Genomic DNA, 27353 nt, shown 5'->3' with positions numbered 1-27353 from the left:
AGAGGATACTAGAGGCTGGGAAGGGTAGGGAGAAGGGAGAGTGACAGAGATTTGTTAAAAGATACAAAATTACAGCTAGATAGAAGAAATAAGTTCTAGTGTTCTATAGCACTGTAGAATGACTATAGTTAATATAATACATAGTTTCAAATACTAGAAGGCTATTGCACATTCTCAACACAAAGAAACAATAAACATTTGAGATGGTGGGTGTGCTAATTACCCTGATCTGATAACTATACATTATATATATGGAAATATAATTATGTACCCCCAAGAATATGTACAATTGCTATTTGTCAATTTAAAAAATAAATTAAAAAACCCTATCATTGAATCCTTAAGACACTAACATTAATTTACTTATACAACAAAATTAAAAAATTATTTCTTATGCTGTTTTTCAAAGAAATTTTATGACTTTATATAAATATATCTACAATAATAATTGTATATGTTTTTGTAGTCTAATAAAATTTGCACTGAATTCCCCCCCCCAAAAAAGATACCATTTTACAGATTAGGAAACCTAAGACAAAAAGGGCTGAAGTGATCTGCCTAAGGTCAAACAGAAAATGGGAAAGCTGAATTTTGAAGCCAGAGGGTCTGGCTGTCCACCCTCAGCTCTTTCCATACTGTGGCGGCCATTTCTCCAACCTCCTCTCTCTCCTACTCATCCCACCAGCCAGTTAATTCCTGCCTCAGGCCCTTTGTACTTGCTATCGCCTCTGGCTAGAAAGGTGCTTCCTCTCTTATTGTGGTTCGCTTCCTCACTTCTTTCAAAATATTCCAAATATGACCTCAGAGACCTTTCCTGACCCCAACCATACTACCTAAGATAGCAACACTATCCCCCAGTTCTGCTACAGTTTTATTTATAGTATTAAATACCTAAATCATATTATGCATATACTTGGTTTTCTGTCACTTACACCAAGAAGAAAATTCCCTGAGGGCAGGAATGTTGTCTGGCTTATTTATTGGTATATCCTCAGTGCTTGGTGACACACTTGACAAAGAGCAGGAGTTGAGTGACTATTTGTTGTTGAATGATTGAAATTGAGTTCTCTTCTCTCAGAACTCTTACTGGGCTTTGTAACAGATTCCTGACATGTTCTGAATCTATAATTGTAGTTATTTAATGCATATTTATCTGTCAGACAAGCTTATATGTTCTCAGAGGAAGAATGTTGTTTTATTCACTTGGGAGTACAGAGGAGGTATTTAAATAATGGTGCTATCTTAAGCACCAAATATCAACTGCAGTTCATTTTTCCATGAGGGGACTAATACCAGGATTTCATATGAATAACAGTATAAACCAGAAGTATAAAAAAATACATCACATTTAACTTATAAAGCGTTCCTATGCATGTTACAAGATATTACAGTAAATACAATTAGGTACTTATCATTTTATCTTTATTTCAAAAAAATGCCATTTCCAAAATATAAAAAAATAAGCCTATTTTCAAAGAACTATTTAAAGGTGGCTTTGAAAACAACAGTTTTATTTACAACAAATAGATGGCAGTGCAACAGCACTAATAGATGTTTATGATAAATAAAAATACTAGCATCATTCTGGCATCTTTTGGGAACAGGCCCTTTTATATTTATAGATGTCTACAATGACTCATAAAAGTAAAATCAATAATGGCCATTAATGTGATTTGTTTTTCAACCTGAATGTGAGCAACCAATGAAGAGTAATCGTTTATTTGGGATCTAAATCCATATACCTGAAAACTAAGGTATAAAGTTTCTCATTTCCATTCAGTTTGTCAACAAACACATCCCAAACATTTCGGTATCTGTAAAAGGTGATCTAGTTAGCATCTCCAATAAGTGATTTATAGCTACATATGCTAAATAAAGGTTGACACAGCTGGATCCTAGAAGCTCAGGTTTTACAAATTTAAAATAGATTAAGTACTTATGCTAAAACACAAGAACTGGATCTAGGATTTTATTTTAAATTATGGAAGTCTCTGGGGAAAAAAGCAATGGAATGACAACATGTGTCAGCTGTTTCTCCGAGAAGTATGTAATTTCTCAATTTTCACTAGGTAGTGCATCTCAGTTGAATTAAAACTAAAACATAGAGTGGATTTTTCTCTCACTAAAATTTCTCAATTCTAAAATCTTCTGAATTTGGTCAACACCTTATGCAGTAAATCCTTAATTTATCTTGAAACAAAGATATTCTTTTAAAAACCCATTTTCTTGGTATTGCACAAAGGTTAATTTTAAAGCAATCCAGGCAAATAAGTCACACAAAAAAGTACATTCATCTAATCTATTTAGTAAATGTTGCAATCAGCTTCTACCAATAAAATGTAGAAATTTGTGAAACTCTATACTTTGCGCCAGTTTTAATATTTGTGTTGATGGCAGCCATTTTGGGCAGAGGTAGCCAAGGTCCATGTATATGGGGAAGGCAAAAAGCAGAAAAACATTGCAAAGACTTAGCAGTTCTCTGGCCTCTAATGACTACAGACCAATTTCAAATATGAGTCATGTTGCTGTGCAGGATTCTTCTTTTATGTCTTAAACAAAAGGAGCTTGTTGCTGCCGTGGGCAGATATACTGAATTGTCTTCTTTTAGCTTACTTTCTCTTTTCTCTAAGGTCAAGTAAAAAATGTGAGACGTTTTCATATACCACAAAGGTAATACAGCAGGCTGGAGTCACTCTAATTAAATTGGGAGCAATTCCTTTGTAAAATCCACCAATGCCTTCTTTCCTTTAGAGGAAAAAATAGATATATGCTTAATTTTCTACAGAGATAGCATGAAAACATGAAAGTTTTAACTGACAAAAGGCATGGAGCAAGCAGCAGTCAAACCTCACTCTGATTTAAGTCCATGTTTTCAGTGTCCTAAAGTAATGTAGTTTATAAGCCATTTATAGGGGTTTACATTCCTTTTATGGATCTACTGAGGAAGAGAGGGTAAGGACACCTCAAAACTGAATGAAAAGTTCTTTAAGTTAGCTATCTTTCAAATGCTTTTAAATGTATGAACAGGCAGGAGTTTTAACTGACCTAATGTAGGTATTAAAAAAAAAAAAAACGCACAGCTTGGATAAATGCTAGCCAATATTAAATACAGCATATACAAAGATAAAACTTTATTTCCTTAATGCCAAGAATATGGAATATAGCCTAGAACCTTTGTCACATAGGCACTCATTAAATATTTCTTGAATTAAATTAAATATAAACATCCTAAATGTTCTGCTCTGTTCTTTCAGATTAAAGGGATATAGTGATGTCTCCATATAATAACTAGTTTCATACTGAAGAACAAGCATCTCTTTCATATATTTTAACAAGTATTTGCAAAAGTTATTGTGCCAGTAGCAGGTTTGGAGCCTTCTTGAATATATTAAGCCATACTTTGACTTCTTATATTCAATACCCTCAGATATTTTAAAACATTTAAATTTCATTTTCTAAAACATTTTCACACATTTAATTTGACTCTTATAACAACCCATTAGCCTAGACAGTCTAACTTTACAAATGAAGAAATCAAGCCTCAGAGACATGGTCACATACATAATGATAGGGAAAGCAGGGACCACCAATCATGTTTTCACCTCAGCAAACTGGCCTTTGCTATAAAACTACTATCAACAAGATGGTCTAAGATATGCAAGGTACCTTATCAAAGCAATTTTAATATAGCGCATGCTCTCACCTCCAAGTCTTTGAGATTACATCTATTACACCACTGTAAGACATGTGTTGATCCTGAAGACGAGCTCTTATGACTTGATATGGGTATGTTGCTGCGACAGCAAATATTTTGGATAGTGCTGCAACAGATATATATTCTACTGTGCTCTAAAATGGTAACACAAAATAGTTTTTTCTTTAGACAGAATTTCTTTAAAAACACAGAAGTAAAAATTATGTTAAAAAATTTAAATAGATCTTTAAAGAGTTCTATTTTTGACAATTGTGTGGCATTAGCCTATAAATATTTAACTATAAATTAAATCAGTGGCAGAGTCAGTACTCATCATCATAGCACTACCACCAAAGCAAGCATGACAAAAATTTCTATCTACTAAATACCCATAAAAGTAAATGATAACATTTTTACAAGAGTCATCTTACCAACTGAGCTTCTGGTAATCTATTGACATGCTGGTTGTACTTCAACTTCAGCAATTCATATGCCATAAACTGAAGGGCACCGTGTGACGTTCCAAACAGCCCAGGAACAAATCCCTAAAAGGGAATGGTTTTTGAAAAGCAAAACAGTATACTTTCAAAGAACAATATATTTGAGTAAAATACTTTCTCTTCTCTCTCATTATAGCACTTTAAGCAAATTCATTTAAGTTTTGTACAAATAACATTTTTTAAATCTGAGGTTAAAAACTTGTAGTAATATAAAAAACAAAGGGGTACTATTCTACTTTATTTTTAAAGGTTTGGATGTTCATATATTAGTTTTTCTTTAAACAGTATACAAACTGTTTTTCTTGACAGTATACACTGTCAAGACTTGAGGAACAGGAAATTAAATTCTGGAAAGTTAAGAAACTAAGGTGGCTGGGCGAGGTGGCTCATGCCTATAATCCCAAGACTTTGGGAGGCCGAGGCAGGCAGATCACGAGGTCAGGGGTTCAAGAGGAACCTGGCCAACATGTTGAAAACCCATCTCTACTAAAAATACAAAAATAATCCAAGCTACTTGGAAGGCTAAGGCAGGAGAACTGCTTGAACTGGGACCCCAGAGGCGGAGGTTGCAGTGAGCTGAGATTGCACCACTGCGCTCCAGCCGGGGCTACAAAGAAACTAAAGGTAATGATAAATCAATGAACTAAGGATACGTATTCTGAAAGACTATGGCAGAGAGGGATGAAAAAACACAAAATTGAATAATATATTTATAGAATTTTTGTCAATAGCTCAGTAAAATCAATGATTTTAAAAGCTATTACTCAATCCTTAAAAACCAAACTGAAATTCAATGCATCTAATTTTGATTTTAAACTATGTATGCCTAAAAATTTCTTTGCGGGGATAAGCAAGAGATGGGAGTAGAAGGTAGAAAAGGGGAAAATAAAAAGGAGTTATAAAATCAGAAAACAGATCTGACACTAGGAAGAAATTTTTAAAATATTACAACAGGCAAAGGGCTGGGCTTGATTTTTGTTATTTTTAAATTTATGTAAGATTTGAGATTAATAAAAAAAACATTTTAAGATCCTGTTAGAACTGCTAATGTCTTCTCCAGACTACATTATCCCAGGTTCCCAAGAGACCAGAGTTTCCAAGGAATGAAGTAAGGAATAGGTGATCTTGTTGTGTGACTTATTAAAAAGATACTTGACAAAGTTTTAGATAGTTCTCACACCCACCAACGTCATGATGATACATTCCATGTTAATGAGGATAAATAGCTTTAAGTACAATTTCAGTATTATTAACTAGATTTCAGTTTTCATTTAATTGTTTCTTGCCTAAGTTTGGCTTCTTTTTGGGACTTACTACAGGTCACTCAGAACTAAGACAACAGAGCCAATGGAAATTGCAATTTTCAGTTATTTAAAATATATTGATAATTTGTTACCTTATACAATCCACGCACACCTTCATACTTATATATTTTCACAAGTGTATCAAACATTCCTTTATACTGTCGGTGTGGGGAGTTAACAACAGCATCATACTGTAACATAAGGCGAGTTTTTGTTACCCATAATGGGTTTGTAATGCAGAGGGTCATGGCTCCTAAAATGAGATTTCAATTAGATTATTCAGCATACAGATACTTTCACACTTATGACAATCCAAATTAAAAATAGTACATTTATGTTAAAAAGAAAAAAGATAATGCACAGAGACCATATCTGAAACTATATAATGCAGTCTCTGAGGCACAGTTTTAAGGTCAAAGGATTAAGTTCCTCATGCAGTTAGTGAGACGTAAATTAAAAGGTGTAAATGTGAAATGCTTTCCTTTTGAGGTATAAGGATAGCAAAAATGTCCTGACCCCTAAACAACATGGCCAGGTGCAGAGAACAGAAGGTAAGCAGATACAGATCTTAGGTATAGCACTTGGTATAACACAGAGGTGTTGAAGATAGGGGAAAAGGACCAGGAATCTGGCACCCCAAGACCCTGTGCATGCGACACACATATCTACCCCAACTTTATCATAGTCTTCTTCAAATCCATTCAAAGTAACTACTATCCCTCATAAATTAAATAATTATGTAATATAGTAAGTCACATTTTACATCCATTATAGAGACTGATAATTTTATAAAAAAATTAATCTGGTTAAGTTTCTTATTTGCTAGGTTTCGTAAGGAATCCTTTATTCAACAAATATTTAGACTCGTTATGACTCAGGTCTTTGCTAAGTGGCTATGTATTAAAAAGTGAGTAAGTTAGTTTTTGCCTAATCAAACATTAAGAAATCAAGGTATTAAAGTAGGAGTTACAAAGACTGATGACTCTTACTTTGTTTTTTCCTTTTGGATAGTATACATAAATGAGGTGATTAAACAAGGATGCTAAATTGTATAATTTGAAAACTACAATTATACTTTAATTAAAGTAAAATTCTTGAAATCTGAAAAGAGTAATCATAAGAATTCCTGCTAAGAAATTCCATATAACTAATTTAATACAGTTAGGCATATTTAAGCTCAGGTGTTCAAAGAAAAAAAATCAAAAGCAAAAACTGAAAATTAAGTTTGGAAGGTGACATTTTTATATTTCACACACGGCCTTACCAGCTTCAGCAGCTGAGACAAGGTATTCTGTTGCCTCTAACCTCTGTTCAGCTCTTCCTTCTGTCTTATATGACTTGATGGCATTGTAACTAAAAGAATTAAATGCAAGCAGTTTAATTTGAATAGGTGTCATAAAGTCTGTTTTAAAGTGTAACGCAACACCAGTACTTCCAAAGCAAAAGTCAATGCATAATGCAACCACAAAATGAGACCTTTTTCAAGAATGGATTTGCTGGAAGTGCTTTACTGCAAGATTATACCACCCCTTCCTCTTAAATAAATATGGCTATCAATACAAATGTAAAATATTTAAATCAGACACTCATCGATTACTTTCAAAAGACAGGAAAACTGGGAGGAGTGGAGAACATAGTGGTGGTACACAGACTGGCCAGAAAAGACAAAAGATACCAAAGAAGGGGTACCTAACAAATATATACTGAGCACCTATGTTCAGGTACTATAGTTGAGTTTCTGACAGATAAAAAGATAAATGTGATTTTTTTCTTAACAAACTAATAAGGACTATTAAATGATCATAATAAAAGACAACAGACAATAGAAGATATTCAGGAATTATGACTGAGATCACAGAAGGCTTTGTGTAAAAGGTAGTATTGAACTGGGTATTGAGACAGGCACAGTTTCAACAGGGAAAGGATCAGCATGGTGAAAAGGAGTAAGGATGGGTGGGAAGAAAGAGAAAACTGGCCACTCTTGAGTGGCAGATTGAGATTTGGGTTTTATTTAGTAGAAAATCCCCATTAAATGTTTCAGAGTAAGGGAGTCAAATCAGCCTATTTCCTTTAATGCTAATTTCTACTTTTCTCTTGGATGAAGATGTCAAGTGAGCACATTCTTCTTTTCTTTTTTTCAGAGACAGAGTCTCACTCTATCACCCAGACTGGAGTGCAGTGACACAATCACAGCTCACTGTAACCTTGAATTCCTAGCTTCAAGCAATCCTCCTGCCTCAGCCTCCCAGTTAGCTAAGAATACAGGGATGCACATCATGAAGCCAGACTAATTCTTTTAAAATTTTTGGAAGAGATGGGTCTCACTATGTTGCCCAGGCTGGTCTTGAACTCCCAGACTCATGTGATCCTCCTGCCTTGGCCTCCCAAAGTGCTGGGATTACAGGTGTGAGACACTGCACCTGGCCCAAGAAATTCTTATCATGCCAATTTTATATTAATATGACTTATCCTTAGAAACTGTCTTGATGAATCTATACAACTCAAATTCATAAAGCATTATGTATGTATGTGCATGTGTGTCAAGGGGTGTGTGTGTATATAATTTCACACATACCTCTCTAAAGAGAAGAAAAAGAGAAAAAATATTTGAACAATTTTAAGGCTGAATTTTATTTTGCTTTCACTTAAAAAATATTTTAAGATTGGTTTGGATACCACCACAAATTTATGTGAGATCAAGTAAAATATGTGACACAGAGAAGACAAAGGCAAATACACTAGATATGATGTTTTCCTAAAAACAAAACCTGTTGAAGCAAAGAAAAGCTTCACCATTCATGGTTTCAGTTTCACAGATCAGAGGCATGCTCTGAGCAGCACATTATCCCTCAATGCAGTGCCAGGATATGTTGTGACCATGCTCTTGTTCACTAAATAAGCATACGCCTGCCAGAGCATCCTTCTATGACTTCTTCAGGAGGCAGGTGAGAGCGGTTATTTTAAATGATTATGTTATCTGACCGGTGAAGGAGTAAGGAAAGAAATGAGCTGGAAAGATGATGGGGCAGGTCATACAAGAAACAATTTGCCTCAAACCCTTTTGTCCATGCACTGGCTTTTGCTTTCTGTTCCCAACAGGGATTTCCTGTGGTACATATTCATATGAGGACCCCAAGGTCTATCCTCTCCTGCTTTTCTACTTTCATCATAAATCAAATATATCTTTGTAAGCCATCTTAAATATTTTGGGAATCTGGATGAGGATAAACAAGTAACTAATGATACTTCAGTATTTATGAAATTTTCTATTTGGGGTACTCTGGAACTAATCTCTGACACATGGAGAAAATAACTTATTTATTTAAACAATCTTCTTTATCAAAATTGAATACCAAAGAGAACTGAAATCTATAAGATTAATTTTAGACAACAGTTGCAGGCTCCTCTAGTCTCTATGACACTTTCCAAAACCACTAATAAATAACAAACCGACCGATTCAACTTTTTCTAGTCTAGTCATATTTTGACTCTACTAGAAAGGCTTAAGAGTACACACTGATATGGCCAAAACACCTAATAAAACACCGAAGGGGCCCTATAATTTCATTGTGAGTTATCTGGAGTCAGCTGTTTTTCAAATGGCTTTAACTAAAGTGAAAAGCTCCCTTTAATATATATTTAGCTTACAAAAGTAATCAGTCAAACATTTCATCTTCCTGAATTCACCTCACAGAAATGGCTTCTGTAAGAATATTATTCCACCTCATCTCTTCACCTTTTTTCTATTAAGAACTTTCTTCCAGACTAAATAAATGCCTCTAATAATAGCTAATAAGCAATTAGCCATTATCTGAAGCATCTGATAATCAAACTAATAAGCCATTTTGAATCAAACTAATCAAACTAAGTCATTTTGTTCTTTCTGATCCTTCCAATTCAGAGAAACTGATTAAATGACTCATGTTTCATTATGACATGTAAAAAAAAAAAATCACTAAAAACAAAAATTCCTTTTTTTATTTAATACTGTAAAACCTCCCAAATCTACTCACAAGAAAAAGTAGAGTCCCCAGGATAAACCTGCACCCCACACATTTGGGGTGACTCCTTGATAAAGTCCCCGGAGTCCATCGAGTTTCCAGATGGTAGTCAGGCAATGTAAAATCCCTTTATATTTCGGTCTCAGTTCCAATCCATCACTCACTGCATTAAAGGATGCACAAAGTCAGGTAAGAACAAAGTTCTAGCTTCGTATCACATATAAACACAGATATTGCACAATCAGTTATATAAAGGAGATAAACTTAGAAGAAAAACTTTTTTAGGTAGTAGAAAAATTATTTTCCAGGCTTCAGTGTTTTAAAACTACTACATTCCTCAAATTATTCAAGTGTTTATTTAGGGCATACTAAGCACTCAAATAATATTTTAGGAAATATTAGCTTAGCTCAAATAATCTGAAAGTCTCTTAGATAACTAGGTTTCAACACTTAGGTTTTTTTTTTCTCCAAGGTTAAGGATTCTAATGTTAAAAAATAAACTAGCCAGGAGCCTCAATTATATCAAGTACTAGCAAGACCTGAGGAACGGCAGGAAAGAAAATGCAGAGGATGGGGTAAATTTTCTTCCTGGAAATTCTTCCTATCCTCTCCACCAAAACATATTGAAATCCAAGTAGAAAGTAGCAAAGTATTTCACTTGAACATATCCAAAATTGAATAAGTTTTCCCCATCCCTTCTGAAGCCGCTCTTACTGTTGAGCTGTATAGCTCAACAAACGAGGTCATCATCTACATAGATGCCCACACCAGATATCCAGGGACTATCCATGAACCCTCCTCCCCCATCCCTTTTTATCAAATAACAAGTCTTTTTGATTCTGTCTCACAAATATCTTTTGCATCTGTCTACATCTCTCAGTTCACACTGCCATCATCCTACTTTGAGAAACCATCAGTTTTCAACTAGCATTATCAGCATTTAGTCTTCTTGCCAATTTTGTAAAAAATATAATCTAGGTTATAAATGTCTTAGTTTTTCATTTCATTTCTCTGTAGGAAATAGAAAGCACATTCAAAATAGGATAACTCTAGGGCATGAGAAGCAGCTAAAAGGACTATTTACAAAGGTGTGAGTAGGCTGTAGAAAACCACAAGGAATAATACAGTATCAATTATTTATTTGCTATTTTTTTAAAAAATCACTTAATTCTAGGAGTATTAAGTATCTCAGTAATTGGCAATGACATTCCACATTATGCATGCCATTCTATGTTATACTGTAGTATATCCAAAATTATAATTTTACTATAGTTTTGTATATAGTTTTGTTTTCCACTCAAGATTATTTGTGAGCAGTTCTCCTTGTTATTCAATAGATTTCCCAAAAAAAGATTTTTAGTATATAACATCATGGTTTTCCATCTTATAGAAATCACATCATTTACACAGTCATTCCACCATTTGACATGAATTCTCTTTTTCTGGCTATTATAAGAAGTTCTCAAAAGAACATTCTGTACAAGAATCTGCATGAATGATTATTGTCTTGGAATTAGCTATTAGAAAGGGAAACTGTTACAGGTTAATGGGTATACACTTAAGTTACAAATACATACTGAACCTGCCTTCCAGAAAGTTTATACAAATTATACTCTGCTAGCCATAGTGGCATCCCCGGTTCACTGTCCCCTTCACTGTCCTACTTCACTGTGTATAATCCAGTCTGGCGAAGAAGAATGACTGTTTACCATTTGCAGGCAAAGGGGGAAAAGTCAATTTCTTTCATCATTAACCTGCCAATGTTACAGCACGAAGTGAGATTAAAGTACATCAGGTTTTATCAGTACACCTGAGTTTGATATGTAACTTCCCTAATTCGTTACATGGTCTTATCCTTTCTGAGCTTCAGCATCCTCACTTATAAAATGTGGATAAAAGTCATGTACCTCACAGGGATTTTTGAGGTTCATATAAGACAACAAATTTAAAGGCAGGCAGCAGAATGACAGGCTCTTGAGAAATGTTTTCCTGCGTAGTTGGTAATCTTTCTGATGCTTCCCCTGGATTCTCTGCGTCTCATTCTTCTGTATAGATCCCTTTTTCTAAGAACTTTCCATTTTCTTCTCAATAATAAACTCATAATACCACTTCTCTCTTGAGGTAAAAAGCAAAACCAACCATTAAAACACCACCTGTTCTTTTCATAGGTATAAACCAAGGCTGAACTAGGATCTCCCTAACATAAAATTAAAATTATATAGATAAAATACAGTGAATTTTTTTGGTCTAAATCAGGGGTCCCCAACTCCCTATACCAATCAGTTATCTGCTAGGAACTGGGGCACACAGCAGGTGAGTGGTGTTAGCAAAGTTTCACCTGTACTTATGGCCGCTCCCCATCCCCTTGTATTACTGGAACTCTGCCTCCTGTCAGATTAGTGGTGCATTAGATTCTTAACACAATCACAAACCCTACTGTGAACTGCACATGCAAGGGATCTAGGCTGCACGCTCCTTAAGAGAATCTATTGCCTGATGATCTGAAGAGGAAAATTTTCATCGTGAAATCAACCATACCTCCTCTACTCTCATCCATGGAAAAATTGTCTTCCATAAAACCAGTCCCTGGAGCCAAAAAGGTTGGGGACCACTGGCCTAAATGACCTCATGATTGTTCTAAAAATATCTGCCGCTAACCAATTAGTGTGTAGATCTAATCATCTATCACATAATTTACAATGGCTTATCATAGCACTAAAAATTGCCGATAGACACAAGCTGAAGATAAAAAGTTTGGTGTACAGAAAGGAGCCAAGACAGGACACTCATTTTAAATTCATCTTCTAAGAAAGACTTAATATAATGACTTAAAAAATTACCACCTAGCACCATCACCCTAACACAACCTGTTTCATTTCCTGGATATTAGTTTTACCTCTGCTTTGTCTCTTTTCATAAAAGTAATACCCTCTACCTGTGCTCTATATTGGTGATTTTAAAATTCCAGATGAATCAAGAAACTAATTGAGCAGACTGCTAGTATCTTTTCTTCAAAACCAGACTGGAATAGAAAACAAATGTAAATGACATCACAAGTAGTTAGGATAAATATTGTTTCATGAAACGTGTGTTTCAGTAACGTTTGTGTATGTATGTGTATGCACTGGGTAGCAAAGGTGAAAGTTATTTCTGGCCGAAAAGGCTTGTTCTAGATCCTGTTCCTTCAGACAACCCCCCTTAGTTAGATGCCTTATCCTTATCCTCCGGCCTCTATTTCCCAGTCTCTACCCTGCTTTAAGTTCTTTCCCATTAGTATTTAAACAAGCTTAAAGCTCTCCTATTTACTCTTTGATCCCAGTGCCTCCTTATCAGTTAAATGTCTGCAGTGAGAAAACACGTCCCTCCCAGCCCACTCCAGACAATCTCAGCAGGAACTCTCTCACCTCCAAGGCAATCTGGTTTGAGCTTTACCAATTACTTCAAGCACTCTAATTAAGAAACCTTCAAAGGCACTTTGGAGACCTCTTTCTTAGGAACCCTTATCAGCACCTGAAAGTGCTTATCTCCTAAATCCCTCTCCTCTGGCTCATTTAACACCGCACCATCTTCAATGTCCTCTTGCTTCTTTGCCACTAAATTTCCTTCCATCCCTCTTCTCTGCCCATCCTTAGACGCTGATTTTTATATGCACAATTTCCATCAAATAGAGGTGGTCTCTCAACCGGTGGCTTCAACTACCATCCTGGTGCTACATTCTGGATCTTATTCCTAACATCCTGCCCCACTAAGGGTTCTGATCCTACTGCCTGTTTCCATTTTTCACAAAAGACATGCCAGCTTCTTAACTTTCTGGAATCATTCTTTATTTTCATCTCTATCATTTTAATTTACGCTTTAGCTATACAAAACTACCCACTCATGGTTTCAAACTAACAGCATATGTTATGGAAAAAGACTTTCTGAGCTTGAATCCTAGTTCTAGCAATTACTTTGCAACCTTGAGTAAGTCATTGGATTATTCTGTGCCCGAATTTTTCCGTTAAGATAGAAAAAATAATGGCAACTCTAAAAATTACAAAGGATTAAATGAGTTAGTTCATATAAAGCTCTTAGAATTATGCCTGACATATTTCAAGCACTCAATAAGTACTAGTTTATTTATGTCACTGGGTCTTGCAATACCACATACGTATAAAATTTTACTCTGCACTCCTGTTACTGAATTTTACATTTTGGTTCCTTAATGTTTTGGGTATAGTCATACTCTCCATATTCTTCACAAAAGCTCACGCATATCTTTAACTTGCAAATGATCAGGTTTTTGGGTTACTTAGAAAATTACTGTACCTCATTCTCATTCTTTTGTTGGGGCGCTCTCATCATTCTTGAGGGTTTAACATTACATCGTAAAGTTAGAAGGAGTCTCAGTAGTCATCTAATCCAATCTTCCCACCTAGTACAAGAGTATCTTCTAACTTCTGTCATCCAGCTGCTATCTGAACCACTTCTAATCATCATCAGTTTCATTTCTGAGCACTACCACACTACCAAACCAAAATCTGCTTCCCTGTAATTTCCACTCAACTTGTGTCTGACCTTAGGATCAACATAAGGTAGCCCCCTTTCCCCACGTGGAAGTTCTCTAAATATCTTGAGGTTTTTTTCTCTCCTGAGCTAAACTAGTTCCTCCAGTTATTTTTCATATGAATTAATTTCTAATCTTTCTACCACTCTGGACACCTCTGAGTTCCAATTTTTACTTGAACTCACAGAAAAATTCCAGGTTTGGTTTAATAGCACATGCATTCAGAACCTGTCATCATTAGATTTTAATTTTATTAAATGAGTTTGATTACAATGGAAGCATAAGAACTATAGGAAGTTATTCAGCATTGATGCTGTAATCAATAAATTTTTATTTGTTATTCATCTTCCTAAATTTTCCTCCTTTCTATCACCATTTCACAGCTACACTGCGAGCTTTATTATACAAACTCCTGCTTCAATGCCTAGATCTTTAATTTAGACCTCCAACCCAATCCTTTTATCTGCCACCTCAGCCCCACTAGTCTCCAAGTACTCTTCCCAATTCATCAAGACTACTGATTTTCTCAGGTAAGAAGAATACTGTTTCCTCAGGAATGCTATGCTTCACAGCACTGTCTTAAACTCATCAGACCAATCACACTATTCTTCAATGATCACCTCGACTACCATCTCTTCTGCTCCTAAATAAAATGCTGCTGAAGAGAGACACCAAGTTATACAGGCCTGCACCTGCAGCCAAGTCTAAAATTCTTCTAATGTTCAAACTATTACATAACAGGGACTTGAAGAGGCAGGGTGGTGAGGAGTTAAATGCCAGGGGGTTCCAGAGTTAGATTACCTGGGTTTAAATCCCAGATCCATCTTTACAAACTTGTGACTCGGGCAAATTAGTCAACTTCTGTTATCCTCATCAGTATAGCAGGGATCATAAACTCACAGGACTGTTCCTATGTATAGATTTACAGGATAATAAATGAGATAATACATCTAAAACACAGTTCATTGCCTTGCTCCTAGTAAATAAAGATTACTTGTCAATAATTATTTGTGCATGCATCATAAAACTTCATAAAATTATATGCCTTTGTGATGTTTTTTCTAGGGATAATACGCCATAATTTTCGATGAGTTTTCTTCATAGATTGGCTTCTTGCCTCCTCTGCACCTGTCAAAATATTAGCCCTTCTATGGGAAACCCAAGCCCCAATCTTCCATTGAACCTTTAAAGATACATATGATCATCAGCAATGTAGAATTTTCTTGACGGTTTATCTGTATTTGTATTTCCTGATTTTATGTCGTCTAGAATTACCTTTTATCTAAGTCTAACGTCTACAATTAAATTCTAAGTTCCCTGAAGACAAGAACTTTATTAGATACTTCTGTAGCCCATAGAGCAGTCTACGCACATTAAGAGAATATACAGCAAGTGATATGAATTACCTAACGCTAAGATAAACAACTGTAGATTTAATTCTTAAGGCAGAACTTGTATAACTTTATTTGAAAACTATTTTCTGCAATTTCAGTTATCAAAGATCATCTTTAAAACTCTTTCCAGACTTTAGAGTTTAACTTCTAAAATGCTTTTTTTTAATTTCAAATAATTCATCTAATACACTTAAAACAGTATTTCGATTCTAGCTACCTATTCTTTCACAGGACCTTGTACCATTCTATAAACGACAAAAACCAAACATTCAAGAGAATTCTATTCCAAATCTACTCCCAACATTAGCTGAAGATTACGCCGTATCCCAACACTGGTGGAGCTGCCAAACCACGTGGCTAAGATTTCAAAGTTCCTCCAAGAGTGAATGATTTGCACGTGTGAGGAATAAACCCTAAAATGTGACAATCTCTTCTTTATTTTACAAATCAGGAATTGCATCCCATCTCCCCTGCCAATGAGGATGATTTTTTCTCATACTTCTATACATACAGGCCCCATCCCTTAGTCTTGAGGAGCAAGGAAGATCGCACGCCGACCCCTCTACAAAGCACCGTTTCCTCCAATCTATTTCAGGTGAGCCAGGGCGCACAGCATCCCCTTCAACGATCCTCCTTCTCCGAGTGCGGAAAAGGCAGAGGAGACCAAGGCCTCTTTCTGAATCTTTACCACTGAATTCAGGCTGACAGTGACAGGAAGCAGCCCGGTGTCTGGGTGGGCTCTTACCAGCGAAGCGGATCTTCACGAGGTCGAGCGGGTGCAGCGCAAGGTTGGACAACACGCCGCCGCTCACGCCAGCTACCAGGTTCTCATAGCGGACGTGGCGGAATACCGTGCTCCACGCCGACGACCCGGAGGCCGACTGGCCCTGGCCCGTCATAGGCTCGGGGCCCGCCGATACCACGGCGCCCAGGGCCGCGGAGGTGGGACGAGATGCTGTGGCCGCCACCGTAGTAGCGGTCGCCCCTTGTGAGGGCAAGCCCACCTCCGGGACAGGCGAGAGGGCTCTGACGCCCACGGCGCGGGAGCCAAGCCGCGAGAGTCTGGTACTGAGGGGGCGTGAGTGGGGCACAGCCACCAGGTCACGCCGGCGGAAATAGCGTTGGAGGGGAAGCGCCAGCCTCAGCCGAGTCTCCGCCCTGCCTCGCCCACAAATGCTCCAGCTGTCGAACGCGGAAGAGACCGCACGGCTAAAGAACCGGCCGCTGCTAGCGCAGGACGGCGAAACTACGGAGCGTCGCAGGATCCAGCTAAGCCAGCCAGCGTCCGCTCCGCGAGTCACGTGACTGGAAGTAGTCTGAGAGAAGCAGAAGTCGCCTGTGGGAGGAGGCGGCGGTGGGCCGAACTCATATGAAAGCCCTCGTGGAGTTCGGCCGGAAGAGCAAGCAAGATGAAGGTGAAGATGCTGAGTCGGAATCCGGACAATTATGTCCGCGAAACCAAGTTTGACTTACAGAGAGGTAAGATAAGTTGGTAGCGAGAAAGGGAAGCTTCCCGCCAGTCTTTGGGTCTAGCCTGGGCTTACACAGAGTAAAGCCAGGGGAGGCTGGCGCTCCAGTCTGGTTCTTTCCCAGTTCCCTTTTCGCTAAGGCAAACTTTGTGCTTACAGGGTCGATGCGGAACTGGATAGCAAGTAACATCTGTTCAAGCCCTTTTTTCTAAGAATTTCCTCTAGTGGTGAGTGGGAAATAGTTGTCTACAGTGGAGGAAGATTCCAGCTGCTGCTCTAGGTATTGTCTTCAGGTTCCTATTATTGAAAAGTGGGCTTGAGGCCGGGCGCGGTGGCTCACGCCTGTAATACCAGCACTTTGGGAGGCCGAGACGCGTGGATCACGAGGTCAAGAGATCGAGACCATCCTGGTCAACATGGTGAAACCCCGTCTCTACTAAAAATACAAAAAATTACCTGGGCACGGTGGCGTGTGCCTGTAATCCCAGCTACTCAGGAGGCTGAGGCAGGAGAATTGCCTGAACCCAGGAGGTGGAGGTTGCCGTGAGCCGAGATCACGCCATTGAACTCCAGCCTGGGTAACAAGCGAAACTCCGTCTCAAAAAAAAAAAAAAAAAAAAAAAAAAAAAAAGAAAAGAAAAGAAAAGTGGACTTGAATGAGTCAAACTCATGGGTTGAAGGGTTAAGAGTTAAACAGCCTTTTAAAACCTTCCTACTGCTCTTCTTGTCACTTTACTACTTTATGTTCTGGATGTTGGAAGAGACGAAGTTAAATTTAAAAGCATCACTTTTCTCTTACCATCCCTTATGAAGTTTGATGAAAGAATGGTTAAAGTGAAATTAATGAGTTTTCTTTATCCTTACTGGTCTCTTCCTCCATTAATATGCTAACCACTTATTAATTGTGCCTGGTAATACCTAAATGATAAGGGGCTAATCGTGCATGAGCAGATTGTTCTAGTAAAGAGAATAACAGGAGCAAAGGTCTTCAGGCAGGAATGAACCTAAGGCATGAAAAGAAGGACGTTGTCATTAGACTTTTAACGAGGAGTAAGAGAGATGAGATGAGGTGAGAACAGTACTTCACTATTTTGGTTTAACAGTAGTTATTATCAACATGTATGTCAGCATTGGTAAGAGGTCTCTGCTCACAAGATGTTTACAGTTTGTCACAAGGCAGTAATATTTCTAAAATATAAGTTAGATTTATCACTTGGACTTGACATCATTCCCAAACGTTGAATCTCTGGTCCCACTTTCCTTGCCACTTTCGTCAGTCACTATGTTTCCCACAAGTGGTTTATTTAGTATTCACCCTTGCCAATCTCAGTGCATTTCAGTTATCTTTTTTAAGGCTTCCTGTGACACACACCCTTATGCAATTTAGCTGCTTTCTCTGGAAAACTTTCACTGAACAATCTTTTCATACTTAACTCCTGGATGTGCTCAGCTCCCTTCAGCACCGGTCTTCTATGATTCTATCACTTCATCACAGTGTTTATCACATTGTCTCATAATGATTATTTTGATTAATAGGCTTTCCCATCAGACTTCACTTACAAAACGGGGAAGAATCATGTTTGTGTATGAACTGTGTTTAGGCAGCACCTGGAACATAATAGTTGCTTTATAAATGTCAGTTTCTCCATCTATAAAGATTCATTTTTGGCTGGGCGTGGTGGCTCACACCTGTAATCCCAACACTTTGGGAGGCCAAGGTGGGTGGATCATGAGGTCAGGAGTTCAAGACCAGCCTGGCCAACATAGTGAAACCCCATTTCTACTAAAAACACAAAAAATTAGCCAGGCATGGTGGTGGGTTCCTGTAATCCCAGCTACTTGGGAAGCTGAGGCAAAAGAATCGCTTGAACCTGGGGGATGGAGATTGCAGTGAGTCAAGATTGTGCCATTGCACACCAGTTCGGGCGACAGTGCAAGACTTCGACTCAAGAAAAACAAAAAAAGATTCATTTTTGACCACATGAAGAGATTTAGAAACAAAATGTTCTATCTTGTTGGAGTTACTAAACTTTGGTTAAAATTATTAAAATGCTAAATTTAGTTGTAGGAATAGCTGCTGACATCAGAATAGATAGAAATTTTGTAGACTTAAATTTCAAAAATAACCTTTGCATAACTAATGGATGAGACTGAAAATGAAATATATTAAATAAATATAGCCAGCTGTGGACATTATCATTTTGGGTATGCTTGTCTTTGTGAAGTACAGGCATTCTGCACTTTGCACAGTACCATATTAACTGAACCAATCCCACTCTTTGAGAGGTTTACAGTGATTGAAGTAACCACTGTTAACCACAAAACTTTGCAAAGTAAGGAATTGGTTCCAGTATTCATGTCATCCTATTAACACAGTACTGTGTGAAAGTGAGTACTGCCTGAATCTTTTTTATAATAGTAGCCATTAAAACCAAACATTGAATTAAGCAGAAATTAGAACCTTTAAATCTATCACAGTGTCAAATCAAGATTTTTCTTAAAAAAAGAACGTCTTTAATTACACGCTCTCATTAATATTCACATAGGTTGAGGAGAAGGGATATGCTCAGAAACTGTTACTAATGGGACACACAGAAAGTTTGAAGACGTACAGGGAGCCTTTGAAAGTTTTAAGCATGGGAGTGACATGTAAAAAGCTGTTTTAAGATGACTGATAATAGTGTAAACTGCCCCCACCCTCAGTAGGGAAGATATTACAGTAGCCTAAGTATAATGTAATAAAGACCCAAACTGGCTGGGGATGCAGTGGCTCACACTCATAAACCCAACACTTTGGGAGGCAAAGGTGGGAGGATCACTCGAGTCTAGGAGTTTAAGACAAGCCTGGGCATCATAAGGAGACCCCATCTCTGTAAAAAACGTAAAGATTAATGGGGCACAGTGGTGCATGCCTGAGGCCCAAGCTACTTGGAGGCTGAGGTGAGAGGCTAAGTTAGGGGGATCACTTAAACTCCTGGAGGTTGAGGCTACAGTAAGCTGTGGTCACACCACTGCACTCCAGCTTGGGTGACAGAGTGATACCCCATCTCAAAAACAAAAACAAAACACTAACTTCCTAGAAATAGAGAGTTAAAGGGAAAGATGAATAAGCGTTTGAAAGAGAGGATGAGTGGGACTTTGAGTTTTGGTAGTAGGGAATATGGAAGATGGAATACATAAGAACGACCTAAGTAAGAGCTTTGTTGAATGTTAGATATAATACCATTACCAGGGAGTCAGAAAGAAACAGCAAGGTGAAGTCATGAGGTAAGAAGATGCATTTACTTTTTACACAGTGAGTTTTTTAGACATATGAGCTTAAAGTTACTTTCTTTTTTTTTGAGACGGAGTTTTGCTCTTGTTACCCAGGTTGGAGTGCAATGGCGCGATCTCGGCTCACTGCAACCTCCGCCTCCTGGGTTCAGGCAATTCTCCTGCCTCAGCCTCCCGAGTAGCTGGGATTACAGGCATGCGCCACCATGCCCAGCTAACTTTTTTGTATTTTTTTTTAGTAGAGATGGGGTTTCACCATGTTGACCAGGATGGTCTCGATCTCTTGACCTCGTGATCCACCCGCCTTGGCCTCCCAAAGTGCTGAGATTACAGGCTTGAGCCACCTCAAATGCTTTACGCGGCTGGCCCAAAGCATAATTATTAACTGAGACAGTGTGTTTAGCAGCGTATCAGGACAGTTAAAACATTGATTCTGCTTTGGGAGGCCGAGGCGGGTGGATCACGAGGTCAAGAGATCGAGACCATCCTGGTCAACGTTGTGAAACCCCGTCTCTACTAAAAACACAAAAAAATTAGGTGAGCATGGTGGCGCGTGCCTGTAATCCCAGCTACTCAGGAGGCTGAGGCAGGAGAATTGCCTGAACCCGGGAGGCGGAGGTTGTGGTGAGCCGAGATCGCGCCATTGCACTCCAGCCTGGGTAAGGAGCGAAACTCGGTCTCAAAAAAAAAAAAAAAAAAAAAACATAGATTCTGGAGCCATACTGCCTTGGTTTGAATCCTGGCTCCATAATGTCATATCCAAGTTACTTAACCTCTTTATGCCTCAGTTTTCCCATCAATAAAGTGTGAGATAGTAATATAACTTAACACATAGGATGTTGTGGAGATCAAATGATTAAGGTTTTTGGAACAGTGCCTGACACCTGGTGAACTCCTATGTGAGTCTTTTTGAAGTAAGTAAACAAACATAGAAAGTGTTCAGTAAATAATAGCTATATAATAGTATGATAATCACAACCTAGTGTGCCTATCAGTACAGAATTTAGCACCAGAGTTTAATAATGTTCCCTGCCCCACAGGAAGCTTAGAGTTCTGTTGAGCAAACATCTTGCACATGTTTTGTGCCAGCAACTGTGCTAGGCATAAGGAAATACAAAACAAAAATGTATTAGAAGCTCCGACAGTGAACACTTAGAACCCAGTTGAAGAGCATACTAGGAAATAGAGGGAAAGGCTGCGTGTGTGTGTGTGTGTGTGTGTGTATGTATATGTATATGTATGTGTATATATATATATATATATATATATATATGGTCTAATTGTTTTGCAAGATGTATGCATCCCTTGATTTTCCAGTAATTTCAGAAAGGTTTCTGGAAAACAGGTCTTCTACTTTTGTGTTCTTAGTGCTAGGCATAGAATGTCACTAAGTGCTTATTGAATAACAAATAGAGTGATTAGCTGAGGAAGACCGCAGGAAATATTAAGTTTGAATTATTTTATTAAGAGGAATCGCTCTTATTTCAGTTCCAAGAAACTATGATCCTGCCTTACATCCTTTTGAGGTCCCACGAGAATATGTAAGAGCTTTAAACGCTACCAAACTGGAACGGGTATTTGCAAAACCATTCCTTGCTTCGCTGGATGGTCACCGAGATGGAGTCAATTGCTTGGCAAAGCATCCAAAGAACCTGGCTACTGTCCTTTCTGGGGCATGTGATGGAGAGGCAAGTCTCACTCTAAATGTTGATATTTTCAACAAAAAGTACTTACATTTCAGATGTTTTTCCTTTAGTTTTTAGTTACAGTATGTATACTTCATTGGATTTCAATTTACTTCTCAAGACTAAAGTTTGCTGGGAATACTAAGTTTAGTATTTTCTTCTTTAAATCTCAGAAATTATAAATGCAGTAGTTTAAGGATCAATTTGACGGTAAATTAAATCATATTTATAATTAAAGTATTTCTTAGTTTTTTCACAGAAGATGTTGTCAACACCTAATTTCTTACTATGACAAGTGAAAAAGTTTTGCAACACTTTAAACTAGAATCAACAGAGTATTTGCCAGGTTGTATTTTCTGCTTGTTGATGTACTTATCCATATGCATTGCATTGTTTTAATCCAAAGGATTTTTGTTTTAGCTGCCCAGTAGAAAGATTTGTAGCCTTTTCAATGTTGAATTTATCTTGAACATTTTATGTTTATAGTTCACTGAAATTTCCTGATATGCTTTATCATAGGTTAGAATTTGGAACCTGACTCAACGGAAATGTATCCGTACAATACAAGCACATGAAGGCTTTGTACGAGGAATATGTACTCGCTTTTGTGGGACTTCTTTTTTCACTGTAAGTATAATACCATTAGGCGATTAAATTTGATTAACATATATAAGAATAATCTAATCGAATACATTTTTCAAGTTTATTTGTTCCCAGGCCCTTTTGGTGTTTTACAATGTAAAATATCTTACTAAAACCTTGAAAATTACTAGTTTTCTTTATGTAATTCAGCCATCCCCATACTTTTTGACTTTTTATAAATAATTGCTTAACATTATAAACCAATATTCTATTGACCACAGAAGTGGAATTAATGGGAGGTGAGTCTAGAAAGAGTTTGACTTACTCTGGAACATGTTTGGTGCTAAGATGAGTAATTTGTGCTTCCATTAGTCGCATAGTAAGGAATTATCAAAGTTTAGTGCCTATGTGTGGCAACATGTACGGAACATAAAATTTACTATCTGTTTTTAAAAATACAGTTTGGTGGCATCCAGTACATTCATATCATTGTGCAGCCATCACCGCCATCCATCTTCAGAACTTTGTCATCTTCCTCAGCTGAAACTATAGTCATTAAACAGTAACTCCTCATTCCCCTCAGTCCTCAGCACCTGGTAACCATGATTTTACTTTTTGCCTCTGTGATTTTGACTATTCTGGGTACCTTATATAAATAGAATCCTATTTTAAAGAATCCTACTTTGTATATGTGAAATAAGCCTTTAAAAATTTTTTTGGAAATGAGCCTTTCATGTCTGGCTTATTTTACTTAACATAATTGTCTTCAGAGTTTATCCATGTTGTAGCACATGTCAGAATTTCCTTTTTATGGCTAAATAGCATTCTATTATATATGTCACATTTTGTTTATCTGTTCATTCATCAATGAGCATTTGATTTGTTTCCACCTTTTAGCTATGGTGAATAGTATTGTCATGACCATTGGTGTACAGATACGAATTCAAGGTCATTCAGTGTTTTTTTTTTTTAACAAGGGAACCACAAAGTATGAGCTGTGCTTTGGGTTGATTCAATTTGACAGCAGTGAGTGATCAGTTTGAAGGCCGTTTTAATAGTTTGGTAGGAAATAATAAGAGGCTACCTTATGGAGACTGAAACTAGAAAACATTGGTTGGATTTAGAAACACTTTGGAGGATTGACAGGTTTGGCAACTGAGAGGTATCTGGGAAGATGGTAGTTCCTGTTACAGAAATGGGAAAGTCAGGAGTATCAGCAAGTTTGGAAGAGGGTGGGAATGGGAAGGATATGATGTGACAAACTGACTGCTACTGGGCTGTTCAAATGCAGTTGTCTATCATACCTTCACAGATGCAGGTCTGGAGCTTAGGAGGGAGGTCAGAGCTAAACTTGGCATTGTCAACTTAGAAGTAATGATTGAAGCCATTACATAAGGCATCATTGGGAGGAAATGAAGAGGAAAGTATAGAAATACGAAGATGTCAGGGAAGTAACCTTGGGAATTGCCCACCTCTGGGAAGTGGGAAAACTCTGGGAGTAGCCAGAGAGCTCAAAGGTCTGTGAATGAGCATAGCGTTCCAGGAAGAAGGAATAGTTTTGTGAACTACTACAAAGAATAATGAAATGTGAAGACTGAGCAAAACATTTTAGTAATGTAGAGATGTAAAAAAATAGGAAGTTAAAGATATGTAATTCTAGTTTTTCACTTCTAACACTGTTAGTTTGGTGTAGGTCTTTTCAAGTGTTTTGACCTATCTATACAACAGTTTTTGTATATGTGTACTAATCAGTCAAATAGATCTTCCTTATTCTTTATTCACTGCTGACTTTTTAAAAAACAGGTTGAGCTGAGTTAGAAAGTGTAGGTTGCAATACAAGTTAGCTGGGTGCAAAAGTCAGATTACAAGAGAATAATAAGGGAAAAGAAGATTTCTGGGAAACCTGATAGCTACAGTTTGAAAGACTGTCATGTGAAAAAGAAAATAGACTAATTTGTTGCTCCACAGAGAAGCACTGAAAATAGGTGTTAATGTTAAAAGATTTGGTTTTTGTATAAGAAAAACTTATTTGCTGTCAAAAACCAGACTAGGCAACCTTGCAAAACATTCATTTACTTTTCACCAGAGGGGTGCAGATAAGGTACCTGACCCTGCAAGCCCAGTGTTGTGCAAGGAATTGGGTGGCAAGTGGGAGTGGATGGCAGCTAAGGCTTCTTCTACTTGGTTATTCTTTTGGCTATATTGATTAATATCTCAGCCAGAGGATTTAGTGCATTTTTTAAATGCTCAAAATTAATAAAGGCTCATTGCAGCATTATTCACAATATCCAAGATACGGTATCAACCTAAAGTGTTCAGCAGTGGATGAATGAATTTTTTAGAAAGCACACGCACACACACGCTCACGCATACACATGAATACTATTCAGCCTACAGAAAGAAGGGAATCCTGTAACATCCATGAATGAACCTGGAGGACATGATGCTAAATAAGCTAGGCACACAAAGATAAATACCACATGATCTCACTTGTGTGGAATCTAAAAAAGCCAAACTCATAGAAATAGAGTAAAACCGTCATAACTAGATGCTTTGAGGGAGAGAGATTGGGGAGACGTTGGTCAAAAGAGACAAAATTTCAATAGATGGGATGATTATTGTACAACATGGTGATTATAGTTAATAACAATATGCTGTCTTCTTGACAGTTGCTAAGAGAGTAGATTAAATGCTCAAAATAATAAGTATGTGGGGTAATAGAGATGTTAGTTTGCTTTAGTCATTCCACAGTGTCTGCATATATCACAACACAGTGTTGTACATCACAAATATGTATAACTTTTATTTGTAAATTAAAAACATTAACATTTTAAGAAACGGTAAAGACTGGAAATGTTTCATGTTCACCACTTGTTTCCCCCACTTTATTTTTTTAAAGAGACAGGGTCTTGCTGTGTTGCCTAGGCTGGTGTTGAACTCTTGGGCTCAAGGCTGTCTCAGCCTCCCAAAGTGTTGGGATTACAGGCATGAGTCACCATGCCCAGCTCATTGTTTCTCCCTTTTTTTAAAAAAAATATGTTTGAGTAATGTGCGCTTTGTCAGAGATAAGACACATGTGAAAACTACTTGCTTGTTCAACTTTAACACTTAATATGTTTTTAAAAAATTTAGTACACTGTGTTGCAAAAGATAAACTTTTATTATGTAAACTTCACTAAGATATCACAGTTTGTAATACCAACAGTGCCTTCTTCAGCTTAACCAGCCTGGAGATGAGATGTTCTAGCCAGTCATGTATTCTTGTTTGGCTACTCATTTCTATAAAATGAGAATACCTTTCTCAGAATTGGTGGTCTGTTGAGGCTGGTTCTCAATAGACTGTAGAGCAGTTTTGCCATTTATAAGGAAGTTCAGTCTTGAGCTTGCAGACACTGTCAGAAACTTGATAGAGGGATGCTGTCTTCGGGAACCGGATGCTCAGAGACACAGTGTTATTCTGTATTATATACGTGCTAAAATATCTCTTTGGGTCAAGCCAGATCAGTCAAAATCTGGGTACCTAGATTACATCTTACATTCTCCCAATATAATCAGGTTTCTAGAACTGAGTTTCGATATAGTGCCAGTGGCTCAAATTCAGAATTGTTAATAAGATGTAGCCCTATTAAATACTTTTTGTCTATTATAAGGATGTTGTTAAGGATTTTGTTCATTGGCATCCTCAACAAAAGACATCCTTATCTAATCTTAGTACGAAAACCTGTCCTGATCACTTATCTGTTCCCATCTCATGGGCACTGGAAATTGTTTTGCAAGAAGGGTTTTCCTTTTTTAATTTGCTGTAAGAAAAGAGCTATGTTCATACTCTTCCCGTAGATAAATATATCTTTGTTAATGTTTTTTTATCAAAAAGTGGGTCTAGGTAACATCTAATATATAAATGTAAACTTTTCAGTTAAAACTAGCAGTTTGGTATATATGCAGTTATACAGTACCACATAGGTGACTTTGTTTTCAACCTCAGACCACATTATATGTTCTGTTTTGTAGTCTTTTTCACCTGATAGCTGAAACATGTCTCCCAAATACCCATGTCTAAGTTACCCTAGTTTGTTGCTTTGCCTTGATTTGGGCTAACATGCCAACGGTTCTACTTACTGTTGCTTTTTACTCTTTGTGCAGCTGTCAGCACAGTGAAAAGACTATGTCTTTACTAACATTAATGAAAATAGTTTTGACAATGTGGACCCTGAAAAGTTCTAAGGGTCCTCCAGAGGCCCAAAGTTCACAGTTTGAAAACCAGTGACTTAGTGGTAGTCTGCAGTTCATGTAGAAAAGGGCTTTATCTATTTCAATATTGTAAAGGTGCCTTCTCTCTACTATTTTCATTTTGTTTTTTAATTTAAAACTATCTGGAATTTTCATGTAAGGCATCAAATTGGCTTAAACTTTTTAAATGACTAACCTGATATTACAATACCATTTTTTTTGTAATCCATATTTTCTCTAAGTTGAAATGCCATGTTTATCACAATATGCATGACCTAACTTGTTCTTGACTCTTGTTCCTGTTTGGTTCTTTTGCTCTACTTATACTATTATATTTTTAATTTTATATACTTTATATATTTATCACAAATCTTTACTAAAAGTGGGATATAAATGCATCAGTAAGTATAATACTGGAATGATATGGTATGTTACCTTTTTTAAACAAGATACTTATAATTTGATATATGTCTTGGCAAGTTGTAATTTATAACTGTTCATTATCATCATCATAATAAAACAAATATTTCTAGGTTGGTGATGACAAAACTGTGAAGCAGTGGAAAATGGATGGGCCAGGCTATGGAGAGGAGGAAGAGCCATTACATACAATATTAGGAAAGGTACAAAAGTAAATTGACTAATAGCTTGCCTATTAACATTCTTCTCTTTTAT

At 37.2% G+C, this 27353-nt stretch overlaps 2 protein-coding genes across 2 annotated transcripts in view; one reads left to right on the top strand and one right to left on the bottom strand.

Moving 5' to 3' along the window:
• Positions 1-1405: 1405 nt before the first annotated feature.
• Positions 1406-16650, bottom strand: SLC25A32 (solute carrier family 25 member 32). The gene is made up of 7 exons (XM_002759330.5): positions 16185-16650; positions 9512-9662; positions 6763-6851; positions 5591-5751; positions 4126-4239; positions 3704-3849; positions 1406-2745 (listed from the first exon to the last, which is right to left on the bottom strand). Exons 1-7 carry the CDS (start codon positions 16336-16338, stop codon positions 2610-2612), a joined length of 951 nt encoding a protein of 316 aa, XP_002759376.1. The 5' UTR covers positions 16339-16650; the 3' UTR covers positions 1406-2609.
• The window catches only part of DCAF13 (DDB1 and CUL4 associated factor 13), a 27162-nt gene continuing 16142 nt past the window's right edge, over positions 16334-27353 (top strand). The window contains 5 exon segments of the mRNA XM_008983387.2: positions 16334-16496; positions 16498-16918; positions 21670-21869; positions 22386-22493; positions 27212-27301. Coding sequence (XP_008981635.1) covers positions 16392-16496; positions 16498-16918; positions 21670-21869; positions 22386-22493; positions 27212-27301 — 924 coding nt within the window. The 5' untranslated portion in view covers positions 16334-16391.

The sequence above is a fragment of the Callithrix jacchus genome, chromosome 16 (genome assembly GCF_049354715.1).
Source record: "Callithrix jacchus isolate 240 chromosome 16, calJac240_pri, whole genome shotgun sequence".
NCBI classification, from domain to species: domain Eukaryota; kingdom Metazoa; phylum Chordata; class Mammalia; order Primates; family Cebidae; genus Callithrix; species Callithrix jacchus.
Note: the sequence above shows the minus strand (reverse complement) of the source record. Positions and strands in the feature narration are given on the sequence as shown.